The following is a 27,950-nucleotide window of genomic DNA, read 5'->3' on the forward strand; positions in this document are numbered from 1 at the left end:
GAAAATTTTATTGAATTCGCATTGAAAATTTTTTTATCAGTTCAACTAGGCTTCCCGAAGATTAAATTTTGACTGTGCCATTGTGTATGTCTATTGACTCTGATCATAGTAGACACTTGCAACCTCCAGTGTTTTATTCAATAGTGAATCAAACTAATGAATAGAAAATAAGTTTAATGTATACAGTAAAATACTGCACGTAATAAATTCGATATTTTAAAAATAACATCTTGCTTATTAACAAGAGCGTGAAAATGAAGCACGTTATAATACACACGTGACAAAACTTTAAATTAGAATTTGTAACGTTATAAATTTATTTGAAGCTTTATATTTTCTTAACAAAATATTACGCTTTAAGACGATTAATTTAAGATTCAAATTATCGTATCGATACAACGAAAAAGGTTCTAATAATAGATGACGTGCAGTACTACTAGTCACGTGACATATCGAAACTCGCTAAAATCCTTAATAATTTCATCGACTCGAAATATATCCAAAATTTTATATCTTTCTACACATCTAGAGGTCATAAGTTTTAATTTGAGCTTACATTTGCCGAATTTTATCAATGGGAATTGTGTAAACTATGTGACTTTGTTTTGCTTTTAAATATATAGTATGTATAAAATAAAATGATAAAAAAGTAACATCTGCCCTCCTTTGTTTCCTTCTAATAAAGCTAGCAGTTGTTTTTTCAAGCGCACCTTAATTTTAAGAACGAAATGAACTTTTAACGGGCTACGTCTCATCAAATACTCCATAAACGTGACGAATGAAGTGACGTATATAAACTCCGCCTACTCGAGAGACGTAAAGATTATTATTTATTTATTTATTTATATTTATAATCTTGTTGAAATAACAATCGATCATATAAATTAATGTATTGTAATTTATTTAAATATATTTCATAAATGAAAATTTTATAACTTATAAACTAAATTTATATATTTATTTGTTTTGTTAATTCATCTATTTGTTAATAGGTGGCATTGAGGATTTTGTTCAGCGAATCACGTGTGTTATCGTAGAAGTGGTAGAGGTGTGAAATTCTAAAACATGGCATTCGAAGCTCCAGAGCCGAAGCGTAGATTACATAGCGCTCAGTTTCATCCAATATTAAGACAGTGGCAATCTTCTAATACTAGTATTACTCCACTTAATCTTCTCTATCCAATATTCGTCATGTGAGTATTTTAATTGATAAATGTATAAATAATTATTTTTAATCATATTCGATAAAGTCAGAACTGTGATAATGTTTTTAAATTTAGATTGTAAACGAAAATATAATCCACTGACGTGTAAGAAATGTTGACATTTAATATAGCAAATAATGTTATGCCCTAGGTACTTAGTAAAAATTAAATTTAATTTAAAGAGCAAAATAAATATTGATTTGTGCAGAAATTGTAGGTATTTTGAAAATTTATTTTCCTGTTAAATATTCTAATTTTAGCAAACAGCATTCTTATAATAATAATAAAATCTGCTGATGATCCAACATGCAGACTGTGTAAAGAAGCTGATGAAACTATTGATCATATTCTCAGCTGCTGCAAAAAAATTGCACAGACAGACTATAAACAGAGACACAATTCTGTGGCCAAAATGATCCATTGGAACCTGTGCCACAACTATCATATACCTATAGGAAAAAATTGGTGGGAACATAATCCCGAAAAAGTAGTTGAAAATGAATGTGTCAAAATACTATGGGACTTCCGAATTCAGACTGATAAAGTTCTGGAACATAATACGCCAGACTTCACGATTGTGGAGAAGAAAAAGTGTGGATCATAGATGTTGCCATACCTGGTGACAGTAGAATTGACGAAAAACTTAGCCAATATCATGAACTAAAAATTGAACTGCAATGCCTCTGGCATAAACCAGTACAGGTGGTCCCAGTGATTATCGGCACACTGAGGGCTGTGCCAAAAGATCTTAGTCGGCACTTACAAGCCATAAATATTGACAAAATTACTATCTGTCAGTTGCAAAAGGCCACCTTACTTGGATCTGATCACATTATTCGAAGATATATCACACAGTCTTAAACACTTGGGAAGTGTTCGACTTGTGGTTTTATGTTTTTGATAACCAGCATTTCTACCCTGTTTGCTGTGTGGACATTGAATAATTTCCAATAGATAGAAAGTGAACAATGTATTATTTTTGGAGAAACATATTTGCTTTGAATAATTATAATATATGTGAACATTGAAATAAGATTAAACCATGCACTTATTTGATATGAGATAATTATATTACTGTTATGATTGTGAGATGATAAGTTAAAGTTATATAACAATAATTGTTATATAATCTTGTTATTTATATAGTTGTATCTGATAACTTAATTCTTATTTTACATTTTAATTTCAAGTATTTTTATATTTAATAGCTTAGTCATTAATATTTCAAAATATAAATTGTTTAATGTGAATACAATGATAAATTAAAATTCTTTTTATTTCAGAGATACACCTGATGAAATTCAAGAAATTTCATCTATGCCAGGGATCAAAAGATATGGAATAGATAAACTTGAAGATCACTTAACACCATTAGTAAAAAAAGGACTTAGTTCTGTACTAATATTTGGAGTGCTCACTAATCTTCCCAAGGTATATACAAACAACTCTCAAGACACTTAATATATTTCAATTTAATATTACAGTATTACTAAATAAGTGGTAATAATTTTACTGTAGAAAAAAATTGCATATTTTAAATCAAACTTTATTGAAACACTTTTTTGATATTAATAATGAGCAATATAGATAATTTCAAAATAGTTTAATATATTCAGATTTTAGTTTTATTCATCGGTTTTATATTTTTAAAAATTGTTGTTTTGCTATTATGTTTCTGTTTATATAGTTCTATGTTGTTGATATGCAAGTACAGCATAATAACAACTTAGAAAAATTAGATCATAATTTAAATAATTTTTTCAACATACATAAGATAGTCCTTCTGATTCTGTGTGTAGCATCTTTGTAATCCAAACGATAATTTTGGTAGACAATCAAACAGCAATTAGTTAGAACACCCTAAAGATAACTTCATTAATATTTCAGAAGGCATGTCAATAGACCCCCAATGGTATAAACTAATAGAGAGCGCCTCCACACGTTAAATATTGTTTAAAGCACACCCCCTTGTATGGAATGTTAGGAATGGTTTAAATAACATCACTTGTCGGTATACTGTTACTCAGTGAACACCGGATAACACCCGTTGTCAATTTGTACTCTGTTCCATTTTTTATCAGGAATAATACAATTTAACTAAAAATGTAAGTGTTTATAGATGTTTTGAAATTAATAATCTATGTTATATATATTCTTCATGTAAATGATGTGTTAAACGACCATGCCCTTTACTTTTTTTATATTATAGGAAATAGTCATACAACTATGTAATAAAAATATTGTCGCACATGTCTATGCTGTACCATTATATAACATGTAAGGTTTTTATGTTATTGTCAACCTGCGTTTATGTTAAATCCTATTTACCAATGTCGTGAAACTTGCCTTGGTTTTTGTAATTTTAACAGCACTGAAGAGGGTTGGAAATACAAACCAACCTGAAATGCATCTGAATTTTAAAAAAGTATTCTTTTAAATAAACCATTAAGTTTTTCTAACTAATTGCTGTGTGATTGTCTACCAAAATTATCGTTTGGATTACAAAGACGCTACGCACAGAATTTGAAGATACAGTAACCACGTCTTCTACATTAAGAAGTATACATAAGATAGCTTCAAAAAAAAGTTCCCAGAATTGGTTTATTACTCAAAAGTATGTGTAAAATTGACAAATCAAGCAATGCATCCTTCAAAGTATTGTTCTTCAGCAACCACACACTTTTGCCAATGCTGGTATAGCTGCTAAAAACATTCTTGGAAGCAGTCTTGTGACAGTGCCTGTAATGCAGATGTTGCACTCTCTATAACCTCATCTTCATATTTGAAATGTGGCATCCCTTGATGGCATCTTTCAAGAAGGTAGAGGAACTGAGGAAAGAGGTAGAAATTGCACAAGGTCTGCCATGAGCATTCGTGGCACCATGTGTTGGCAAACATGGTACAGGTTCAATTGATCATGTAGGATGGAATGACAACTTATAACCAAAATTCCTGCTGTCTTGGCGATCTGCTCAATTGACTACTGTCTGTCTTACTTCACAATCTTGCATACAATTGACACTTTCTCCTCAGATGTTGATGTCAACAGATGACCACTTTGCAAGTCAAAAGCTATACTTTCTCATTCCTCAAGACAGCATCTTTCCCAGTCATAAACTTGAGAATGCTTCGTGGAAGATTCAACATAGACTTCCTGAAGCATCTTCTAGGTCTCAGAAGGTGTTTTCCCCCATTAACACACAAAATTTGATATTTGCACATTGTTCTTCCACAGACATTTTCACCAGACTCTGTTTCACTACGTCTCACTGTAAAGTACTGTTATTTAATCGATAAGACGATTGCTGACACTAAACTATGTGCTGGTGAAATGTCTGTTAACCTAACGGGTACTTTATGTGGATTCGCAGTTAATTAGCCAGGCCTGGACTTGCGCGTGCACTGAAAGAAATATTTACAAAGTTAATCAATGATCAAATATTTAATAGTAACTCAAGTAACAAATATTTACAAGATTAGTAAAAGCAAAAACAATTTATTCAGGGAAAATCAACAATATGAACAAACCCAACAAAACTCAATTCAACCTACTTACTAACTTAACACTATTCCCCTTTGGAACTCAACAAAACTCAAAGACTTAACTTATATATAACAAGTCTTATCAACTAAGGTCCTAACCATCACCTCAATATACTAGGAACCTGTTATCCTTTATCCTTAATCCTCAAGACTTTTCCTCAACTCTTGATCCTATATCTGGAAATACTTCTACAATAGACCCCCCTATAACGCTTAGATACGTTCCACGTTAATCGAATTTTACGTTGTAGGAATCATTAAATATATGAGCCAATCGCAGCCCGACAGGTGTGAAGTTTACAGACTAAGGCTGTTTGAAAGGTTTTCTTCTATAAAATTAACCGATTCTAGACTAATTCGACTCAACATTTCCAAAACACGTATAATTTTTTGGGAATAATTCGTATAAACTATGCTATAAACAAAAAATTGTAGGATTACTTACCAAGTGTGCACCGTTCAACTACGCCGTTGCTCAAGCTTGTTTTCGTCGCGGAACAGCGCACGAAACAGCGGCCGCGATTTCTGATAACAAATTTTTCTCAGAAAAATAACTTGACCTTTGGAGACATCATTAATATAAATAATTTTTATGGCCGTTGAATAAGAAATGTTTCTTTCACAAGAAATGTATAAAATTAGTGCTGTATTAGACTTACGGTACCTAATTTAGATACTGTACAGACGATAATAAACTCAACTTACTAGCCTAAACTCTCCGTAGCGTGGCGCCAGGCGGCGGAAAGCATATGTATAATTATAATAAAGTTACAATAAATTAAGTTAATATATAATTATATATACAGTACCTAATTTATATGTAATTAATATATAATTATATGTACAGTACCTAATTTATATATAATTTATATATAATACTGTACAGATGATAGCAAACTCAATTTAGCCGCTCCGTAGCATGGCGCAGGGTGGAGGAAAGTAGTTTGGCTGCTCATCCACTATTGGTCCAGATTCTATCAATCTTGTCACAACACGAGTCAGTGACGAAGTTTTAGGAGTTCCTTTATACGAATATTGCTACAATTTTTCGCTACGTTATAGGAATTTCTGTTATAGGAACCCACGTTATAGGGGGGTCGACTGTATTGTTTGGAGTCGCTTTGATTGCTTTCAGACTTCACTCATTCGCTGCTATCTGTAGCTCACCTCGATCATCTTCGCTCGAGGTAATGGTTTTATGCTCTGAGGTGACGTCACAAAACTGTCTGAGATCACTCCCCTCATTTGCATACATACATCTAACATTTACTTTTTTCTCTTTGCCTGGCAACCTAGTTTCTGACAATACTCACTAACTTTTTACATTATTCTTTCTTACATTTTTCAGGATGTTTTAATTCTTAAGGTTTAGCAAGTTCCCTATTTTAGTGCTTGTGGGGTGTCCCCCGTCTTCTTACTGCAGACTTTTTTTTTTTTCACTTGGGAACACAAGTGCAAGCCCCCTGCCTACATTGAGCAGTGCCCACAAACCCGTTAAGAACAATAGACGTGCGATTGTTCGGTTCAACCAACATTTAGACCCCCTATACAGGGAGATTGCTTGCCGTAATCACACGAAGATCGCGTACAGGAGAACTGGCACTATTTACGACCTGCTGTGCAATGCCAAGGACGCGGTTGATCTCAACAGGGCCCCAGGGGTATACTCCATTCCCATCAGGGACGATAGATTCCATAGAGACTTAGTTTACATTGGCTCCACCATCTGCTCAACACAAAAATGGTTATGTGAGCATCAATCGGATATTAAAAATAACAGGCACACCACCGTCTTGTCGGCCTATGTTACCGACCCTGAAATTCGGACATACTACCAAAACACCAAAGTAATCAGACAGGCGTTTCGTATTGATCACATCCATCACCTGGAGGCCTGGGAGATTTAAAAAGCCAACATTGGGGGCACTTGCATCAACTTTAAAGATGGAGAAACGATCGCGCAGGAGATACTTATTCGAAGAATTTGAACTGGGACAAGCAGAGGGGTGAAACACGATACATGCATTATTTACATCTTGGGCGTCATCATTCCAATGGTCAAGAGGAGACACCGTTTAGTCACCACCTGAAGCGGACCTCAGTAGAGGTTGAAAACGTTTGTGAAGATTGTTATAGGACACAACACTGTTATAAAAAGGTTTTGTGGATTGTTGTTACTCACCGCAGTGTCAAGATTAGTAGTCGTTTTTGTCTATAGATAAAGAATAGAGATCTGAAGAGAATGAATAATTTCAAGTATAGGTGTTTCTTATATGTAGGAAATTAAAAGTGGATATTTTCCTGGGAAATCCATTGTTCTTGATATAACAAATTCTCAGAATAAGGGATGATTTTCAGTGGACTGAGTGATCCATTAAAACAATATTCTACTGTAGTATTTATCCAAAAGAGCTTTATTTTCATCATACACTTCAAATTGAAACAAAATAAAAGAAATAAATAACAAACTTAAATTTAAAAGACAGTACATTTGATGACAAATTAAATTAAATTATCTAAAGGTATCATTCATATAAATTATCAAATGTTCTTTTCTTTATGTACTGTACAGTACATATAAACCCAAATAATTTTGGCAGAGCTAGTTCCTTTTTGTATGTTAAACCAGAAAACATTAGGTAAACTGTTTCTAATTATTATTATTTTTAGACTCATATTTTTTTTTCAATTTTCTAACTCCATAATATCTATATATTTTTGAAATTCTTTTTAATACTATACTTTTTACAATAATTTGAATGGAATATTTATCTATTTTAATGATTACTAAATTTATCTTCTGTATACTTTTTAATCTTAAGTTATCATTGAATCTTCTCTCATTTATAAATTTTAACTCTAATCTTGGGGTGTATATATCCAGAAAATACATGGCATTTTTTTCTATGAATTTCAAAAATAAATAACAGTTGAACTTCAGACTTTGTATTAGTTGTCAACTGATATGTTCTGAAGCAATTCCTACAGCATTTTTCAAATTTATAACCTTTTTTCCAGTGAAATTTTACAAAAAACAATACCTTACTACCACCTGCAGTAGATTATTTCTCAGTGTGAAAGTGCTGTACTCTTGATTGTTGCACATAACAGTTGTGATGGTTTAAACGACTGGACCAATACCAATATTAGTTCATTTCAAATAGGCCATTGCAACTATTTTTGACAATGCAATTTTCTTTCATCAGAGTTATTGCCTGGTTTTCTCGCAATCAGATAAGAAATTTAATACTTTTGATTTTGCAACAATTAAAATTTATGTTCATTATGTAGCAATACCATTTAGTAATTGTGACCCAAACATTTTTTTGTAATTTTATTAATATTTTTTAAATTATTAAGTTTTAAATTTGCACATTTCACATTATTTAGTAAATTGCTGAATTATTGCTGGTCCATGCATTATTGTTTTGAGCAATTCATTTCCCATATATAAAACATACCTGTGTAAACAATCATCAACAAATTTTGATATTTTCTGTAATATTTTGAGCAATGTCTATTTTTGAATTTATGTATCCAAGTTTTGAAACGTGCACAACTATCTCACGAAAAAAATTAAAAATAAAATTATAGAATTTATTATTGGCAACAATAGTTGTTAAATCTAAAAGAAAACATTCCACTGAGTGCAAGAAAACAATTTGTTAGTCATTTGATCCACTACTGACAGAGAAGGGAGCTTTTGAAAACAAAGTAATACAACAATTAGCAGTTTGTTGACCTTCACAGTGGGAGATCGGCTGATCTATTACTTTTGTGGGAGACAATAAACAAAGCTTTATTATCCTGAACCTGAAAGATAATATAATCCTGTAAAATACAACACAATTCTGATGTCAATAAGTGAAAGTTGATATATTTTATAGTGATTTGAAATTTGATAAGTTTAATTTCTTGCATTTACAGATCAAATTACAAAAAATATATATAAAAACTTTTTTTTAAACCCACAAGTATTTTATACTCTTAGTGGAGAAAATGTAGAAATTGAAGATATAATCATAATCAATTATATACATCTGTAAAAATATAAAAATTGCATTAATTTGCATTATGTATCCCACAGATACACATGCTCCAAGTTAGCTCTTAATACTCTTCACATGAAGATGAGAGTTAATGGATACTGAAAATGGAATATTGAAATTCCAAAAAAAAAAAAAGTTAAATCAAAAGAAAAGTTAAAACTTCTTGATGTAAAATTGAACATATTTTAATTTTTTACATTGTAACATTAAGTTAAATAATATAAATTAATTCTTTGTCATTTTATTTATTGCAAACAACTAAAATTTATAATTGAAACATCTTTCTAGCTGCAAGAATATTCTAAGAATATGCATTACATGATATAAATTTTGCTAAAATACTAAAAAGGACATATGCTAAAAGAAATCTAATCACAAGATTATTAATATGGATGTTATTGGAACCAATATCATCAATTTAGTTTGTAGATATACTATTATTCTGATATTTGTATCTGTTTAGAAATTATTTGAAAGTTAAAGGACTAATAATGTTCTCAGTCTAATGCATTAGTGTGATTGAACATTGTTTTTTAGGATGCACGAGGTTCCTCAGCTGATAATCCTAAATCACCCGTGATTCAAGCTATAAGAAAATTAAAGGGATCATTTCCAGAGTTACTTATTTGTTGTGATGTTTGTCTTTGTGGCTATACAAATCATGGACATTGTGGTAAATAATTTCATAAATATTTATTTATTCTTTGCTTTTCACTTTGAATATTTTTTCTTTTATTTTAATTTGTTAATTGTAGCAGTATTAATTCCAAACTATTTATTTAGGTATTTTGGATGAGGATGGAAATATTGATAATGATAAAAGTATTTGTCGTATTGCTGAAATATCAGTCGCTTATGCAAAAGAAGGTATTTTAATGATTTAAAATTTATTATTAAATTAAGTTATAAAATTATTTTGTTAAAATTTTCTATATTTTCAATAAGTTGTGTTTAAACATATTGAATCATGAAATTTTTATATTTTATATTAGGGATTGTAAATTTACCACCATTTTTTAGTAGCAATAATATGGTAAATTTTAAAAACATACTAGTTTTTCTAGGTAATTCCTAGTAATTTTTAAATTTTGATTCCAAATGCAAAAATTAGAGCACTAATGATTCTTTAGTTGCTGACTCACCAGAAGAGTCAGCAACTAAAGAATCTCTAGTCAATGCTATGTCTAATTGCATTTCCTGTTTTACATTTTAAAAAGTAACAGTTTTGCTGTCTGAAAAATAAAGCATGCTGTGATTAAAAAGTTGCCAGTGTGAACACTCACATTCAAATAAATTTGTCAACTAGAAACTTGCTCAACTAAAATTGATAGTGTGCTATAAGCATTACAGGTAAATAAACAAATTTTCAAACTTCCAGTAAAGTGCTGTAATATGATACTTTAAAAATTGTAAAGAACTGTAATGTAAAAATTTAAAAAATAAATGACATAAACTACTTTTATAGTTTAAATAAAAACATTTACATTTGACACTTGTCTTTAATATATAAAAATGTAAATTCACATGAAAATATATACAAATGTTTGTATGTACTTATAGCAATGAAAATGCAAAATCACATGTAAGATAAAAAGAAACCTGTTTTATCAATCCCTCATAGTTCTTTCACAGGCTGCATGAAATGAAGGACAGGACTTGATATTCCAGGTCAGACTTTCCATGAGAAATTCTGAACAAGTTGCTCTCTTGGATTTGATTCCAGGTCTTCCAGAGCAATAGGCTGATACCTTAACCTCATCAGCCATGGATATTTTCCTTTGATGGCTTTTTATGTATTATTGTTTAGGAACAGTATTCTTGATGCTCTGAGATTCATCATTGCATTTCGTACATCAGGAAAATTTTAATTATTTTTATATGGTTTTGAAAATTTCTTTCTACTATAAAATTGTTAATGTAAAAATTTTTTCTTATGCATTTAAGATTTTAATAAATTTTTATGTAATTAATCATTTGAATTATGATCAATTATCTCTCTACACAATAAATTTCTCCATATTTCAGTTTTTATCTTATTTTTTATATTAGCTCATAAATTTAAAATTTGGCTTCTTGATTTTAGTGTGTAGATTAAATAAACAAAATAATCTTATAAAACAAATTTTAAAACAATCTTTAAAGTTACATTTTCTTGTCTTCCATTTGTTGTAACTGAAAAAGTTAAATAATTATGGAAGTAGAAGAAAAAACAAAATTAATTTTTGAATATCTACTACAGTTCAAAATAAAATTTAACCTTAAAATCTAAAGTTTTTTAACTGCAAGTAGAAACAAATTTCTTTTAAATAAAATAAATTTTTTGTTAGAATGAGTGATATTTTTGTATCTGAGTTTTTATTTTATTTAAGATGTTAATGTTAACTGTTTTGCTTTAAAGATTTGAAGTACTAGGAACTCACAATGGAGAAATGTATCCTCAAAAACACTCATAAATTTTTGAAGTTATTATCATCATTTTATATTTCTTTCTTTTATTCTTGTTCCAAACTAGATTTTAATTTATTTTTTGATACAAACATCAGTTTTCAAAAATGATAAAGCCATTATTTTCAGATATTAATGAATTATTAAAAATAATTGCCTAATCTTTGTCAGTTATTTTTATTAAATTGTTTTATTATTCATTTACTATAACAATTTCATAAAATGTTAAAAATTGGAAAAAATTTTGTCTGAACGATGATAACAAATAAATTGCAATGTTAAAACAGTTAAAGTTTAATAAAATAAATAAAACAAAGCATGTTTGCCTAGTTAACTTTTCTTTTTCAGAAACAAAACAGAAGTTTCAAGAGAACACAAAGGTTGAACAAAATTTTAATTTTTATCAAGTATAAAATTTTTACAAAATATTTGCAAAATCTGTTTTTGAAAACTTTTATTCACAAAATATTTTCTTATACATTGAAATATTGAAATTGATACATAGATATAAGCTTAAAACAATATAACATCTTGATGTTGAATAGTTTGATCTTTTTCTTTTTGCATTAATATTTTTTAGGGTGTCATGTTATTGCTCCTTCCGATATGATGGATGGCAGAGTTGGTGCTATAAAAAAAGCTCTTTCTAATTCTAAGAAACTTTCCTCTGTAGCCGTACTTAGTTATGCAGCAAAGTTTGCTTCCAGTTTTTATGGTCCATTTAGGTAAGTAACAGAGTTTGATTTAAAATAGGGATTAAGCTAAAAATTTTAAATTGTATTAATTTGGCTAATTGATCCTGAAAAATTTTAGCCAAATTGAGATGGCATAAAATACTTTTTTATTAAATTCAGGGGTGCACAACCTGCGGCCCGCGGGCCACATACGGCCCCTTATCAATGTTCATGCGGCCCGCGGACGGTATAGGCCAAATCCCTTCTTTCGAAGTTTCTAACGAAAGTGTAGAACTTTTCCCTTTCACAAAGTCATTAGCACCCAACTGTTTTATAACTTTCCCTGACGTGAGAAATGGGGGGTTGTTCTATAAATAAGTCTATTTCTACTGGTTTAGATATCGAATATTTTAAGTCTAATACATAGTATTATAACGATTTTTTGAAGAATCAAATCAAATAAAATGATGTTAGAACGTCATTTCCAATGTTATCAGGAAGTTTCTATTTTGGCGGGAAATCTTCAATTTTATGCTTCGGAAAACTTGCTTATTCGTCTAAATAGCGTCAAATAACAAAAATAAATAAAAATAGTGCTGAAAAACCATGAAAATAACGTTTAGCATTTGTTTACATTCTAGATTCTGATTGGTGTAGTCGAATTTGAATCAATCTTTTCTGAAAAGACGCTTATTCGTCAACCTAATGTCATTCAAACTAGAAAAAAACTAACCAGAGTTCAAAAAGGAATGTACAAAAAGCTATAAAACCAATAATTTACAACAATATCTCTCCATAGACAAAGAATAGAAAAAAAATTTTTCACATCAAATTTATTATTATTAAGTTGGACCAAGAAAATTAATACTGTAGTTGGAATAGAGTCATTACGACTAAAAGGAAGCCATTTGCATTAAAATATTTTGGATTTAATAATTATTACAAACCGCGTCAAGCCATAAACTTGTCAACAAAGAGGGTTGTAAAATGATTCCGTGTAGCTAGAAAGCTGCGGTTTTTTTTGTTTGAAAGAAAACAGATATATTTAGGTTATTTAAGTAGTAAATTAATTGGAACTTTTTATTTACTTTTATTTTTACATTCTTTTTTTCGTAAATTTAAAATTAAATTATTATTTTTAATTTTTATTTTATTTGAAATTTAACAGTCGTAAACTGTGATATATTTAGGACAGAAAAAAAAAAAAAAACAGATTGATTCTAGCGCCAATTTGAAACGAGATATCGCAATTTTAATAATTATATTTAAAATATTCAGATTTTCCACTGCACTGTGTTAATCACTTTTGATTCATTTCTGAACACGGGGGTAAAACTGACGGGCCATAAATATAATTTAGGTAAGAATGGTAACCACATTTATGATGGATTAGTGTCCTGCACCTGGCATGTTGACGATCTGACTCACAAATTCTGAGAAATGGTGGAGACGCCCGGACAGGGGTCGAACGAATTAAGACCTGCCTGGCCACGTGTGCGTAATAGTCTTCTGTCCCCGCCTCTTTAGTCTTTGGTCAGAGTGGATACAGAACAAAGCACGTGGTAGTCTAGCTTGCCTTATCTCAAACATGATTTGTTGCGGGCCTCAGAATTTTCGGCACAATGAGACATTGTTTTGCAGAGTGAACAGTATGGCGCCGGGCATTAAACGCAAGGTCAATCGCGAGAATCATCAGTTTCAAGAAGTGGAAGTGTGGACTAACAAGTACTGTTTTGTGCAACAGAACAACAGCATTATTTGCCTTTTGTGCAATGGAACAATAGCAGTGCCAAAAGAATTCAACCTGAAGCGACATCATGAAAGCCAACACAAGGATTTCCTTCTGCAAGGTACGGAACGCAAACGGAAAATCGAATCGTTACGACGATCACTAATCAGCCAACAAAATGTGTTCAAGAAACAATCTGGAGAATTGGATGCGGCTGTTGAAGCCAGCCTAGAAATATCTGCTTTAATAGCCAAGAATGGGAAACCTTTCACAGATGGCGATATGATAAAAAAGTGTCTTATCATCGCAAGTGAGAAGATGTGTCCTGAGAAGACAAAGTGTTTTCAAACAATCAGTCTTAACCGCATGACGATACAACGGAGAATCTCGCAAATTGCATCAGACATTTCTGGCCAACTTAATATTTTAGTTGCAAACTGTGCTTATTTTTCTTTGGCTGTGGACGAATCCACTGACATATCATCAACAGCACAAGTGATTGTGTTTATTAGAAGTGTTTCACTAGATTTTATTGTGAATGAAGAATTTCTTGGCATGGCATCACTTTCCGGACATACAACTGGTGCTGACTTACTTACTGGTTTATTGAGCGTTTGCAACAAATCAGCACTGGACTTTGACAAGCTATCCAGCATTGCCACTGATGGAGCACCATCTATGGTTGGATGTGAGAATGGCATGGTCACCTTGCTGAAAAACCACCTTGGGGACAGGCAAAAGGAGTTAGTCCAGTATCATTGCATAATTCACCAACAGCAACTTTGTGCAAAGAAGCTGGGATTTGAACGTCTGCTGAAAGATGTCTATGATACTGTGAACTTAATCCGCCGTCATGGACTCAACCATCGACTCTTCACATCATTTCTTGAAGAAATAGATGCTGATTATGCTGACCTGCCCACGTATACTGAAGTTCGTTGGCTGAGCAAGGCAACAGTCCTCAAGAGATTTGTGGAGCTATTGGGGCCTATTATCACTTTCCTCAAAGAACGGGGGAACACTACAAGGAATTTGGAGGGACAAAGATGGCAGTGTGATTTAGCTTTCCTTGCTGACATTACTGCTTATCTAAACGACCTTAATTTGAGATTGCAGGGAAAGATGCAACTTGTTTCTCAGTTGACAAGTAACATCAATGCATTTATGACCAAACTATCACTTTTCAAGTCCCACATGCAATCAGAGAACTTTACACACTTTCCACATTGCAAGGCCATGAAAGAGAAATACCCACATATGAAGATGGATTACTCTGACCAAGTTAACACCCTCCTTACATCATTCAATGAGAGGTTTGGTGAATTCCAGAAATACAAGATCTACCTGCAACTTTTTTCAACTCCATTTGATGTGAAAGTGGAAGATGCCCCTCCAGATGTCCAACTTGAGTTGATAGACATCCAGTGCAGTGATGAATTGAAATCACAGTTCAAAAATTCTAATCTCCTCACATTCTACAAAGAACTGCCAGATACATCATTTCCAAAACTGAAAGACAATGCTCGATTTTGTGCAAGCATGTTTGGCAGTACCTATGTATGCGAACAAGCGTTTTCGCTTATGAATTTAAACAAGTGCAAAACACGGAACAGGTTAATCAACGAGAATTTGGAAAATCTGCTGGTTGTTTCAACATCTGTCATTACACCAGACATCAAGAAGATTGCTGCCAGCATCCAATCTCAGCCATTGCATTAATCGCTTGGAGGTCCGGCCCCCAGTCAGTAAACTTAATCCTAATTTGGCCCTTCTTCACAAAAGGTTGTGCATCCCTGTTAAATTGATCAATTTTATTAAAATAACTTAAATTTAATTTCTTTTAAAATCCATTTTTTTAATTTTGTGTTCATTTTTGGAAAATTAGGCAATAAAATTTATGTATAAATCAGATTTGTTTTAGCTGTAGTTTAGTCAAATAGTGATAACTTTATTAAAGTGAGATATTATCTTTATGAAGAATTTTTCAGAATATATAGAATTATATATAGCTTTCTAAATAATATGTGCAGTTATCTATAATTTTTCATTAATTTATTGAATTGAAGAGCTAAAAGGAAAGAGATAATGAATTTAAACTATTGATCTTCAATGAATGTATCAATAATTTGTCAATATAGCTAATTGAATATGTTTTCTGACTAATGTAAAAATTATTCAGAATGTTTTACTTTGATGTGACATATATTTGATACAAGTATACTTTGATGTGACATTATATTATTTGAACAAAAGTTACTGTGCCATTTCACAGAAATTTTTGATTATAAAACTTATAAAATTTGACAATTGGACTGCCATTTGAAAAAATTGTTGACCTATAAATTTCCACTTTTGTCAGTGTCTGTCTGTCTTTCCTTATTCTTGAGAATGGAGGAGTTAGACACATGAAAATTGAGACCAGATATGGAAATATTAGGGGCAAGAAGTTCTTTAACTATATACGAACTTCTGGTTTGCACCAGAAATCATGTTATTTCAATTAAAAAATTTTTCCCTGAAAGGAATTAGATAGATGATGGGCAAGACACTATTAATTTGAGGTGGGAGCATATATTTTAAATTGAATAAATTAAAAATATGATTAAAAATTGCAGCCTGACATTGTGACAATGTCACAATAAAATAATTGCTCATTTAATATCTAATTATAACTATTTGATCACCTTATGAATATTCAGTTTTTCTGTTGTTTTGAATAATTTGTGTTTTGCTAAATTTAAAATTATAACAAATTTCAATCAAAGTAACTAAGATTTTAAGAAAAGAACAAATTTCTTTCTTTGGTAACACATTGTTGTGTACTAAAAAATGCATTACAATTATGTCTTTCAATTTGATTTAAAAAATATATATAAAATAATAATAAAAAACTTTATTATTAAATATTAAAGTATATTAAGGTAAAATATTGAATATCAAAAATTGATGGCCAAATAGATAAAGCAGTTAAGCTGTCAACTTACTGCTTGAGAGTCTGGGATTGAATTTGGACAAGCCATCCCATGTCAGGCCTTGTCCCTCACCATTCAGTTGCCTGCATTGTGGACTTGGCTGAACCCATTTTGGCTATTTAAAAAGTTTCTCTTTGTGCCCACAGGGTAAGACCAAAATTGAAAAAAAAGCAATATCTAAAATTTGTAAATATTGAATTTATAAATATACTATTATTTTGTACTAACACTATAATGCAAATTATTTACTATTACTATTTAAAGATTTTCAACAATAAGGCTGAGATTAACAATAACTGATTTTTTTCAAAATAAAAGCACAGTAAATCCCCAGTTAACTGAGCTGCTGTATGATCGAGGTAAACCTGTAAATGAATAAATTACTTTTCTTATAATTCATAAAAGATTTGCTGTGAATACATCACGCATGTAAATATTGTAGTACTTTTAATCTCCACTGTATTGAACAAGTCGCTGATGCTGAAATGACTGCAGAACATTGAGGCAAAGAAAGGAGAAACTATGATAAAACAAAATATTTTAGAGGACTTTTTGTGGAAATTTCAAAATGATAACATCATTCATTACAAGTATTTGTTTTTGTTACTTTTTATCATTTAAATTCAATATGAGACAAACTATTCATATTAAAATGTAATTTACAATAATACACTTTTATTATTTAAATTATTCTATGTATTTGCTATATAATAAATGATATATATATATATATATATAAAATTCACTATGGTATAAAAAGAGGCTTAAAATGATACAATGTAAGACTAAATCTTATATATTCTTAATTTTTAATCCAGAATGGCCATTGCTGTCCATTTTATCCAAGTTTTCATTTATCCATGGTAGTATTGGTTCATATTACCTCAGATAATTGGAGTTCTATTGTACTTAATTTTTGTTTTTTACAATCTAATTTTGTTGTTGTTAATTATAAAAAATAAATCATTAAAATTTCTAAATGAAATTATATCTGTAGAACGAAAATAGACTATAATTTTTTGGATTGAAATTCAATATTTTCAAAGTTAACAAATTCATTTAAAAAATTATATTAACTTACTGTAGTAACTTTAAATGTAAACAGCATCTTTAATTATACAACTTTAAGTGAAATTTGGAGTATTAACAAAATATAGATAACTTATATTATCTCAATTTATTAGATCTCTATTTTCATTGTTCATTTATTTTTAGTTTAATTAAAGTTAAAAATGCTTGGTTTTAAAATATTTTAAAGATGTATTTTATTTGTGATTGTATTTAAAGAGTTATTTACATATAAACATAACTAATTAAAGGTTAATTTAAATGAAATATAAATTGAATATTTTTTTCAGAAATGCTGCCAATTCTGCTCCATCTTTTGGGGATAGACGATGCTATCAATTACCTCCTGGAAGTTCGGGATTAGCCCACCTGGCTATTGTAAGTAAATGAAATTTTAGTGAAAAATATTTTAATAATTCAGTATAAAGTTACTCAGAAAGTTTAGATATATAAAAAAAGCATAACATATTTTTGATTTAAATTTTCTGTAGTAATTTAATTGAATTAAAATGTTAATGATAAAATAAAGATATAATTAACTCCAAAACATACAGGAAATACTGCAAAATTTCATTATATATGTATTTTTGAAAAGTGACAAAGAATACTCCAAATTTCAGAAGCATCTCAAGCACACTTCAACTTTAAGTTCAGAAATGTGAAGTGTATCTTAAATCTTAAGTAATACATCATATTATCAGAATGTGTACATTGTGCATTTTATTTTCCTCTTTCAGTTATCTTCTATTTCACTTTTTCTTTTGTTTTAATATATATATAATTATTCCTTTAATTATTCCTTTTGTTTATGTATATTCAACATGTCTTATGTTAAGGATTGTCATTTAAATTAAAGATGAAATGCAATCCCATATTTAATATTTTCACTGATTAATTAATTAAATAAATAAATGTAATTAAATAAAATACATAAACTGAATAGAAATCTGAAAAAAATTAGTTTTTAAATGAATTTTTATATTTAGCTGATTAAATTGTAATTGGGAAAGTTTCTGCAATATCTTAATTGCTATATTACAAATATTTATAAAATTGAATAAAAAATTTTAACTTTTTTATTAATGTTTCAGAAAAGGGATATTGAAGAGGGTGCTGAAATGTTAATGGTCAAGCCTGGAATGTCATACTTAGATATAGTTACTCAAGTAAAAAAAGATGTAAGTATCTTAGGCTATTAATCTAATTTAAATTTTCTATATTGTTATGCTAAAAATATGAGTTTGTAATTTTCTAAGGAATTACTTCTAGTCATGAAATATAATAAAAAATTTAAAACATAGATGAAATTAATATTGTAATTAACCTACAGTATATTGTACAATAATTACATTGTAGAGTAATCTTCATCTTAATTATTAATCTTGAATATCAAAGTTTTTTCATTAAATATTTATCTCAAATTTTTTCAATTTTCTTTTTATAATGAATTTTTATCACATTTTAATTTTTGTTATATATTCTCTTTAGTTCTGGTGAATAATTAAGTCTTTCTTTAAGAACGTCAAAAAATTCCTTCTTTTATCATCAATGAAAACATTTAATCTGCAAGCAAATTTTTAGTAAAAGTCAAATTTCTGTCTAATAATTTAAATCAAATTAGAATTTCATTATTTATTGCATACTTTTGAGAAATGCTTATTATATATCAATTTATCATCTGTATTTTTTTAATTAGAATGTACTGTATAGTCAAACTTTGACTAGTGCCACTATTTGTTAACCTCTAATTGACATTAAATCAATTATGGCACTAAAATGAAAAACATCAAACAGTTGGAATTGTGTTTATTGATAAAAAAATATATATACATATGTTCATTCTATTAACTATCTGGGAATAATAATTGATAGTAAGTTGACATTTAGAGAACAAACTGACAGAATAATAAAATACTTTTGTTATGTTGCAGAATTAGTTAAAAATTTTATAGCTGCTCTCTTAATTCCTTTTTCTGTAGATTTTTAATCCATACTTGAATACTATTTTTGGTTTGGTCAGATGCTTTTTCTAGTTCAGTGAATAAGGTCCAAATTAAAACAACTTTATATATTCAACCATGAAACAAAAACAGATGACTCCATGAGTATCTATTAGAAAAAAAAACTTAATACCATTAACCTGTCCTACGTTGTTCCCGAAAATATTCGTGTTGACCTCATTGACCTGCTTGGGTGATCCCGAATATTTTCGTGTTTGCATCGGAACGTTTTTGATACTAGACGTCGCTATGCATCACAATTTTTATATTAAAATGAACTTTTAAAATATAATTTTTTTTGTTTCTATATTATTCAATATATTTATTTTGTTTGTGAAACATAAAAATATAATTTTTTACAATACAGTAAACACAATTATTATTTAAAAAAAAGATTTTTTTAGGCTTAACATCGATGAAAATTCAACATAGTGTCACAGGCAACAAATAAAAATTTCAACATTGAATAGGTTAAAGGAGTTAAAATATTTACAGTCAACTCCCCTATAACACTGTTGATTATTCTGTTTTATATGAATTCCATGTTGTATGAGTCACTTAGATTTTACAAATACGTGTGTCAGGCTGTAAATGGCTCATGTATTTGTAAAATCTAAGAGACTTGTACAACATGGAATTTATATAAAACAGAATAATCAACAGTGTTATAGGGGGGTCGACTGTACCCCCCTATAACATTGTTGATTATTCTGTTTTATAATGGTTTCAAGTGTTTTCTATTCTCATAAAAATGTTTGTTTAGTGTTTAACAGATTTTCCAACTTTCCTTACTACCTTTTTCCTCCCTTACAATTTTGTTGAAGTAATCTGCAAAATTTAATTTTTCAAGTTTTTCCTATTGGCTTAAATATTTTGACAGAATTTTGTATTATAAATTTTTAATAGCATTTTACCACCTTGTGGATTTGGTCTTTGTGTCCTAAGTAGATTAACCAAAAATACCTCCCATTTTCATATTAGGAGATGCCATTTAGATATTAACAGTGATAATTTTTGTTTGTATCATTACATCTACAAGAAAATTGAAAATTCTTTACATGAAAGTTTTATACATATGTGAAATAAAACTGCATTATTTTTAAACTCCTTATTTGTTGTTCTATGTATTTTATAGGATTTGTTTTTGTTGCTTTGAAGGAAGTCCTTTCTTGTCTAAGTGAACATTAACCTTTGTATTATATACATAACTCTAATTTCACAATTCTGGAAAGAATCTTTCAAAAGTACTTGATAAATGAAATATCTATTGGTTTGAATATATTACTTCAGATTCACTGAATGCCTAAATTTGGACATATTTTCTGAGTCAAACCAGATAGATGATCAGTCTGTAATGCACTGTATCAGTCCTGAATTAAACCTAATGAAACAGCATTACATAAAACAGTGAAAGACAAGGATCAGTTGGATACCAGGTCTGGACTTCAGAAATGGGCAGAAATAGCATGAATGAATTAGTTCAAAACAACACTTTGTGCAATAAAAATACAAAAATAATTGATTCAGCATCAAGAGTAACAAGAATTTATTGAAAATATTATGAACAAGTGATGTACAAATGGGTTAATAAAAAAACACAAAACTATATTAGTAATAATAAACCACATAAAAATTATAAAAATTAGAACTGTAATTAATCCAATCAAAAACAAAACCAAAACTAATTTTGAAAAAACTTCCCTGACAGTTGGCAAACTTTAAATCTAACTTAAAATTAAATTATCCACAAGAACTGACAAAGTAAATCATAACCAGATTACTTACAACAAAAGAAAGACTTTTATGATCTAAATCACCTAACTGTTACATCAAAAACACCAGAAAATCCTTTCATCAATAGAACTTTCAGAAATCGCCTTGCTTGCTCACAGGAGCTTCACCTCACTGTCTTCAGCTTCAATGAGGTTTTTTTTTCATCTCAGGTGTGACATCACGAATGTGCCACTCTATCTCATTTACATACATAACAATATTTTTTTCCTTCACAATCTTTTCTTTTACAATAGTCATTCTAGTCTTTTAACTCAACTTTTAACTCAACTTACTAGATCACTTAATCTGAGATGCCATTCTGTGATTAGTGACATTGGTTTTACAAAATGTCAGTCATGCTAATAGTGTGTTTTATTATTACTTTAGAATTTACGGCTGGAAAGTTGTGGATTTTTCTCCTTTAAATAAAATAAAATATCCTCAAAATAAATTATAACAATAATTAAATAAAAACCCCGAAAATAAAAGATAATGGTCGACTCAACTCCTTACAAGTAAAAAAAAATGCAAGTACAGTTAGATTGCTTACATTATCAATTTAAAAAACATTTACATTAATTTGTCTTTTATATACATATTTAATAATTGTTATTAAAAAATTTAAATTTTTAAAAACATTTAATCTTACAAAAACTAATTTATAATAATCTAATGATATCAAATAACTAAAGCCAAAAATTTTAACTTTTATTAGTAAAAGAACAATCCATTTCAAAATAACAATAGTAATAAGAAAAATCAACAACTTAAATTCTAAATCTTAAACTAATTTTCCAAACTGATATTGGAAAAGTTAGATATAATCTTTGTTTGGTTATAACTTTGCTCATTACTTATTATGTAAAAATCTATCTTTGTTTTTTTATTTTATTCTCATTATATGTTTTGGTGCATCTATCTTATTTTATAAATTCTAGCATTGAACAATTATTACAAAAAAATTGACTATTCACTAATAGTAAATAATTGAAAGCATTACCATCATTGTCTTTAGCATTTTTAATACTTAATAGTTTGATTAATAAGATTTTTTAACTCAATTCAAAATTGTCTTAATCAGGGCTGTTGTAGTTACAAGAGTGATAATGTTTTTTCTAGAAGACAGCTGATGAGGTAAGAATTTTGAGTTGGAAGTGTAAACTATAACCCACAACTAAACAAACTTCTATACTAAGCATGATAACAAAATAATGAGAATAATGAAAACAGAGTTCAATTCTTCACAAATTGAAAGATAATGAAGATTTAATGATCAATGTATACCAATCCATAAAGCAAGCAAAGTTCTATGATTGAGACATAAGTTAATTTCCTCAAAAAGACTACAATTATGAAAAGAAAACAATAAAAAGGCAACTCTGTGTTGCATGCATAATGACAATTTTTGACAGTTTTTTCAAAATATTAATATCAATACTATAAAGAATTTTTTTTGTCAGTTTGTTTATAATTCCTAAATCTCCAGAGATTGTAATGGAAGTTAATTTCTTAATGAAAATTTTTTGGGCTGCAATTTTCAAATTGTTTTTCCTTAATCTTGAGAATAGAGTTAGATAAGATGAAAATCTAGACCGGATGCAACTTCCTCAGAAGTTTGTTTATGTTTTTTTTTAATTAAAGCATAATTAAAAATTGCAGCCAAGCATTGTGATTATAGTGATATCGGACTTATTCTTCCTCCCCCAACTGCGATCTTGTCGGTCCATGTCCAATGCTTTTACAAGCAGTTGTAAAGGTAATAAGCAAATGTAGACAAAGGGTTGTAAAGAGAGAGGGTAGTTAAACAAGAATAGACAAAGAGCCATAAAAAAAAGGGGAAAAGGGAAAAAAGGTGAGAGAGGGGGAGGAGTAAAAGGAAAGAGTCAGAGTAGGTTGAGAGGACAGCAGAGGAGGGAGTGAAGAAAGGTGAAGTGGTGGAGTTCGAAAGTGGGATTAAAGTTTTTTGAGTTAAGATATTTGGTGGTTCCAGTTCAGTGTGACAGAATCTGTTAATTCAGATTGGATTCTCTACAACAGGGGTGGCCAACCTTTTTGGGAAGAGTGCCACTATCTGGAAAAAAAATTTATGCGTGTCACTTCCAACTTTTCCAACATACTAAAATATATAAAAAAGTGAAAAAATGTTATTTATAGGCTGATTATGGGATTTTTACACAAATAGCACATGTAAGTTTGAGTAGTGGAGATTTAAAAAATAATATAATAAATAAAACAAAAGTACAAACTTAGGTTTTATTGTTAATAAACATTTTTTTTTATTTGTGGTTTTAGGCCCCTTACCGCTCAGAGAGCACAAAGAGGCCAAGAATGTTGTTTATTCAAGAGTGTACTGTATTGGTTAGTGTCCCTAAATGGGCTCATAGACATCCCAAGTAGGGCTCATAATTATTAGTCCCTTGTGAGGGCTCATAATATTACGTTTTATATGTTATGTTTTAGTTTTTATTATGTATGTTATATTTGATGTAATGCTTTTAACTTACCAAAAATTATTTTTTAATTTTTTAAGAGTAAGGAAAGGTAGATAGAATAGTTGCAGTATGCATCCCTAGCCAATCTGACCTAACCAGTTTTTGAATTTATCAGAGTGAGTGAAGAAGTGAAACCACAGTGAGTAATTCAGCAATAAAGTCTTCCAGCGAATTTGGATTAGTTATTTTTGAGAGAGTGCCATATTACTGCTGGTGTTGGCTACATCTTCCGGGAGGTCTGTAAAATAATAGGGGAGCTGACCCCCATTTGGGGAGAAAGAAGGCGGAGGAAACCCAGAAAAATGTCACCTGGTCAGCCAGGGAGACATCAAAAGAGAAATTTATTAAATGCCTGGGGATAAAACGAACAGGGGAATGCTGGAAAACTTTACCGCGTGTGGGAGAGAGAGTTTTTGCAAGAGGAACAGAAGAGAAGATCCACCACACAGTCTTCAACAGGCGTGTAGTCCTGTGTGGTGGAAAAGGCAGATGACACTTCTTCACAGTGAGGTTTGGTGGTAGTGGATTCTTCTTTTGTTGATGCTTCTCTTCTTCCTGCTTATTTCTTTAATATTGTTAAACTTATAGCTAATACTTACTAAGCAGCGCGAGCTGTGCTGGAAAGAAGTATGAAGAAAGTAAGCTTAAAATTTAGGAGGCGAAAGATGTTTAATTTAAGGAGGAAGGAATAAGGTTTTGTATTGTACTTATAAAGATCCTCATGGTGGAGAAGGAAAGAAATAGGGTTAGAATTAGTGTTAGAGTTAGAACAGTAGTATTGGGATGAAAGTATGTACATTATGATTTACATGTAGATACAATATAATATTTACAATTTTTTTTTTCTGTTTCTTTTTTTTATTATTATTTATTTTATTTATTTATTTATTTATATTTTCTATTTATTTATTTTTTTCCTCTATTTCTATAATTACAAAATACTAAATACAATATATACAGAAATACAAGATACAAAATACAGACATACACACAGAACATTACAAAATAATAAAGGAAAAGAAGACATAATGAGTATTTACACTGCAAGAGAAAAGTAAGACGAGTATAGTGAGATGAAGTAATGTTTTATTAATTAAAGTGAGAATTTAAAGAGTGAAAATTATTTATAAAAGCCCAAACCCAAAGGAGAGATTTGGGCTGGAAGAATGGAGTGTTAGTGTGTTTTTTAATTTAGAATAGAGAGTGAAGGGTTAGTATGAATTTAATGAGTTTTGTGCATTGAGTCAAATAAAAGTAACTGTTAAAAATGAAATGTAATGAAAAAGAAAACCCAAGTTCCAAAGAAGAAGGTTGGGTTGAAAGAGTGAAAGTGTTAATGTGTTATTTAATAGATAAAAAGTGCAAATGGTTAATAAACATTTTTAAAGGTTTATTCAGTTAGGTTATGTATAAAATGAATAACTTGAAACATTTAATTCTAAATAATTATTAAACAGTCAGTACTTAATTAATGTGGCTTTTGAATTTGTAGTTTTTTTTTATCAAGTCATCTATATTAGGATTAGTTCTTGAAGATGCTAACAAAATTAAGTGTTTTAGGTGCATATCAGTTAGTCTTGAATGCTATTTTGATTTTATTATGTTAATAATAGAAAACATTTGTTCACAAACATATGTTGATCCAAACCTACAACAATATCTGACAGCAAATTGTGTAAATTTGGAAAATGCTTGTTGGTACAAATTTCCAAAACTCAATCTAATTTGGATCACTTGCAGTTGAAATAAGTTCCTTATATTTGCTGTAGGTCAATAATTTCAATTTGGATTTCAGGTGGGTAACAATTAACTTCTTGCAGAGAAATTGAAAAAGGATCCAACAGGATATTTGCTGTTGAAATCATATGCAGTTGTTTGAAATGTCAGTCCAGGTTAAATTTTTCCGGCACTGCTACACAAATTCCACATATCAAACAAACAGGCTTGGAAGCATTTTGATGCGTAAACAAAAATTATTCTTTCCAGACAGTTTTAAAATCATGAATTGTAATATCCTCCTCTTTATATTTTCTTTTCAATGTCGAAGGTTTACTCATGGTCAGTGAAAATAAAATTTTTAAAACAATGACGCTCAACGCCAAAATATAAAAGCAGTTTAAAGAAAGCTTAACATCTTGCTCAGCAGTTTAAAATCAACTGAGCCAGACAGACAGTGTTGCACTCACTCTTGTTTGAGAAAGGACCAGCAATGCCAGATGTTTTTAGTGTTTGTAGCCAAAAATTTTATAAAAAGTAGCCAATGCACCAAATGATATTTTTTATGCCAAACTAAAAAAAAGGGTAGCCAAATTTGGTGCAAAGTAGCCAAATCTGGCAATGCTGGAACGGACAGCCCTAGCAAGACACAATGGCGCCAAAGCAAGGCAACTCAAACCATTGGGCTCGTCCCATGATCACGCTGTCTTACCGCATCGTTGTACTGGTGTCAAGCAGTGTCATTTTCTGGCGCTGTTGTATTCAGTAGCATATGAGTAGAGTTTTTACGGATTTTGACAAAGTTTCTGAAGATGACATTATTATTTTTTCAAATTTTTTAGTTTTTCAATAAGTCTTCGTGTACCATTGTTTAAACTCTGCCATGCCACACTGTGGTATGTGTGCCACAGGTTGGCCATCCATGCTCTACAGTGATAGTGTCACAAGAAGTAATTGTTTGTTGAGTTTAAATTTTAAAAAACTGTAGTCTTTAAATTCGTCTGTCTGTCTGTCTTTCCTTAATATTGAGAATGAAAGTTGAGATCAGATATGGAAAGCTTGGGCAGGAGGCCCGACTAACTATATATGAACTTCGGGTGCAAACCAGAAGTTTGTATATAATTAATCAGGACCCTCTCCCCTGACAGAAGTTAGATAGATGACCAGCACAACTCTACTGCTAGCAGGAAAGTATGATGTACAGGGGCAAGACACTACTAATTTGAGATGGAGAGCATATATTTTAAATTAAATAAATTAAAAATATGATTAAAAATTGCAGCCCAGCATTGTGACAATGTCAGGCTGCAATTTTTCGATAAAATAATTTGATCATCAATAGAGAAACTAAGGTAGAATGAGCAATTATTTACAATAAATAATTGCTCATTCTACCTTAGTTTCTCTATTGATGATCAAATTAGTGTGCTCTATATGTATATATTTCTTCTGTAATTATATATCTTTAATTTTAAATTTTTAATGCACTCCTGTAAGATTTACATTATGAATTCAGTGCTTATTATTATAAAGTATACTTTTTGGATCTAATGATTATTTTACTGAGGTCTTGGAATGAATTAATGTATATAACATAATTTTTAATTTCAGTTGAAATTAATTTTGGTTAACTGTTTTTCTTAAATAATTTTAAAAATATTAATTCAATAGCAGAAAACCAATTTAAAACTTTTCCAATGTGCTTAATTATTTTATTGAATATTTTAGTTTCCAAACCATCCATTATTTGTTTACCAAGTATCTGGTGAATATGCCATGTTACATTATGGAGCTGCATCTGGAGCATTTTCATTGAAAGATATGGTTTTAGAAGTTTTTACATGTATGAGAAGGGCAGGTAAGTTCTGAGAAACTTTATTAAAACACTAGCTGTTACCCGCAACTTCACCTGCGCAGATTTTGCAAGCAAACCCCATTTATACTTGGTATTTCAACAATCATAGTAATCGTTATATAACACCTACTGCTGAAAATGATGAGAATTGCTGAGAATCAAATGAACTGTTTTCAATTCAATCAATTTTCTGGAACATTTACGATTTTTCTATAATCGAACCAATATGCAATGACAAATTCAAATTTAAAACAGTTCGAACATTTGGTTAAAAAATTGAAATATATAAAAATATTTATAACAATGTCTGAAATGTTATCAATTTAATACACCTAAGTACTCAATGAAAACTAAACATAGTTAAAAACAAAAAATTGCATCTAAAATAGTACAGTTGAAGCCTTTCTTCAGGTTAAGCCCTAATCCTCT

The 27,950-nt window shown here is 29.9% G+C and overlaps 1 protein-coding gene and 1 long non-coding RNA gene across 2 annotated transcripts; both read left to right on the top strand.

The window, feature by feature from the left end:
- Positions 1-992: 992 nt before the first annotated feature.
- Positions 993-27,616, top strand: LOC111630119 (delta-aminolevulinic acid dehydratase-like). The gene is made up of 8 exons (XM_023374143.1): positions 993-1,193; positions 2,489-2,636; positions 9,335-9,470; positions 9,581-9,664; positions 11,823-11,967; positions 17,976-18,063; positions 18,777-18,863; positions 27,395-27,616. Exons 1-8 carry the CDS (start codon positions 1,066-1,068, stop codon positions 27,533-27,535), a joined length of 957 nt encoding a protein of 318 aa, XP_023229911.1. The 5' UTR covers positions 993-1,065; the 3' UTR covers positions 27,536-27,616.
- Positions 16,584-17,201, top strand: LOC111630120. Its single transcript, XR_002757458.1, has 3 exons — positions 16,584-16,764; positions 16,882-16,976; positions 17,060-17,201. It is a non-coding gene; the product is annotated as an uncharacterized LOC111630120 (long non-coding RNA).
- Positions 27,617-27,950: the final 334 nt, after the last annotated feature.

The sequence above is a fragment of the Centruroides sculpturatus genome, unplaced genomic scaffold, assembly GCF_000671375.1.
Source record: "Centruroides sculpturatus isolate CEXI.00-Female unplaced genomic scaffold, Cexi_2.0 scaffold540, whole genome shotgun sequence".
In the NCBI taxonomy this organism is placed as follows: Eukaryota; Metazoa; Arthropoda; class Arachnida; order Scorpiones; family Buthidae; genus Centruroides; species Centruroides sculpturatus.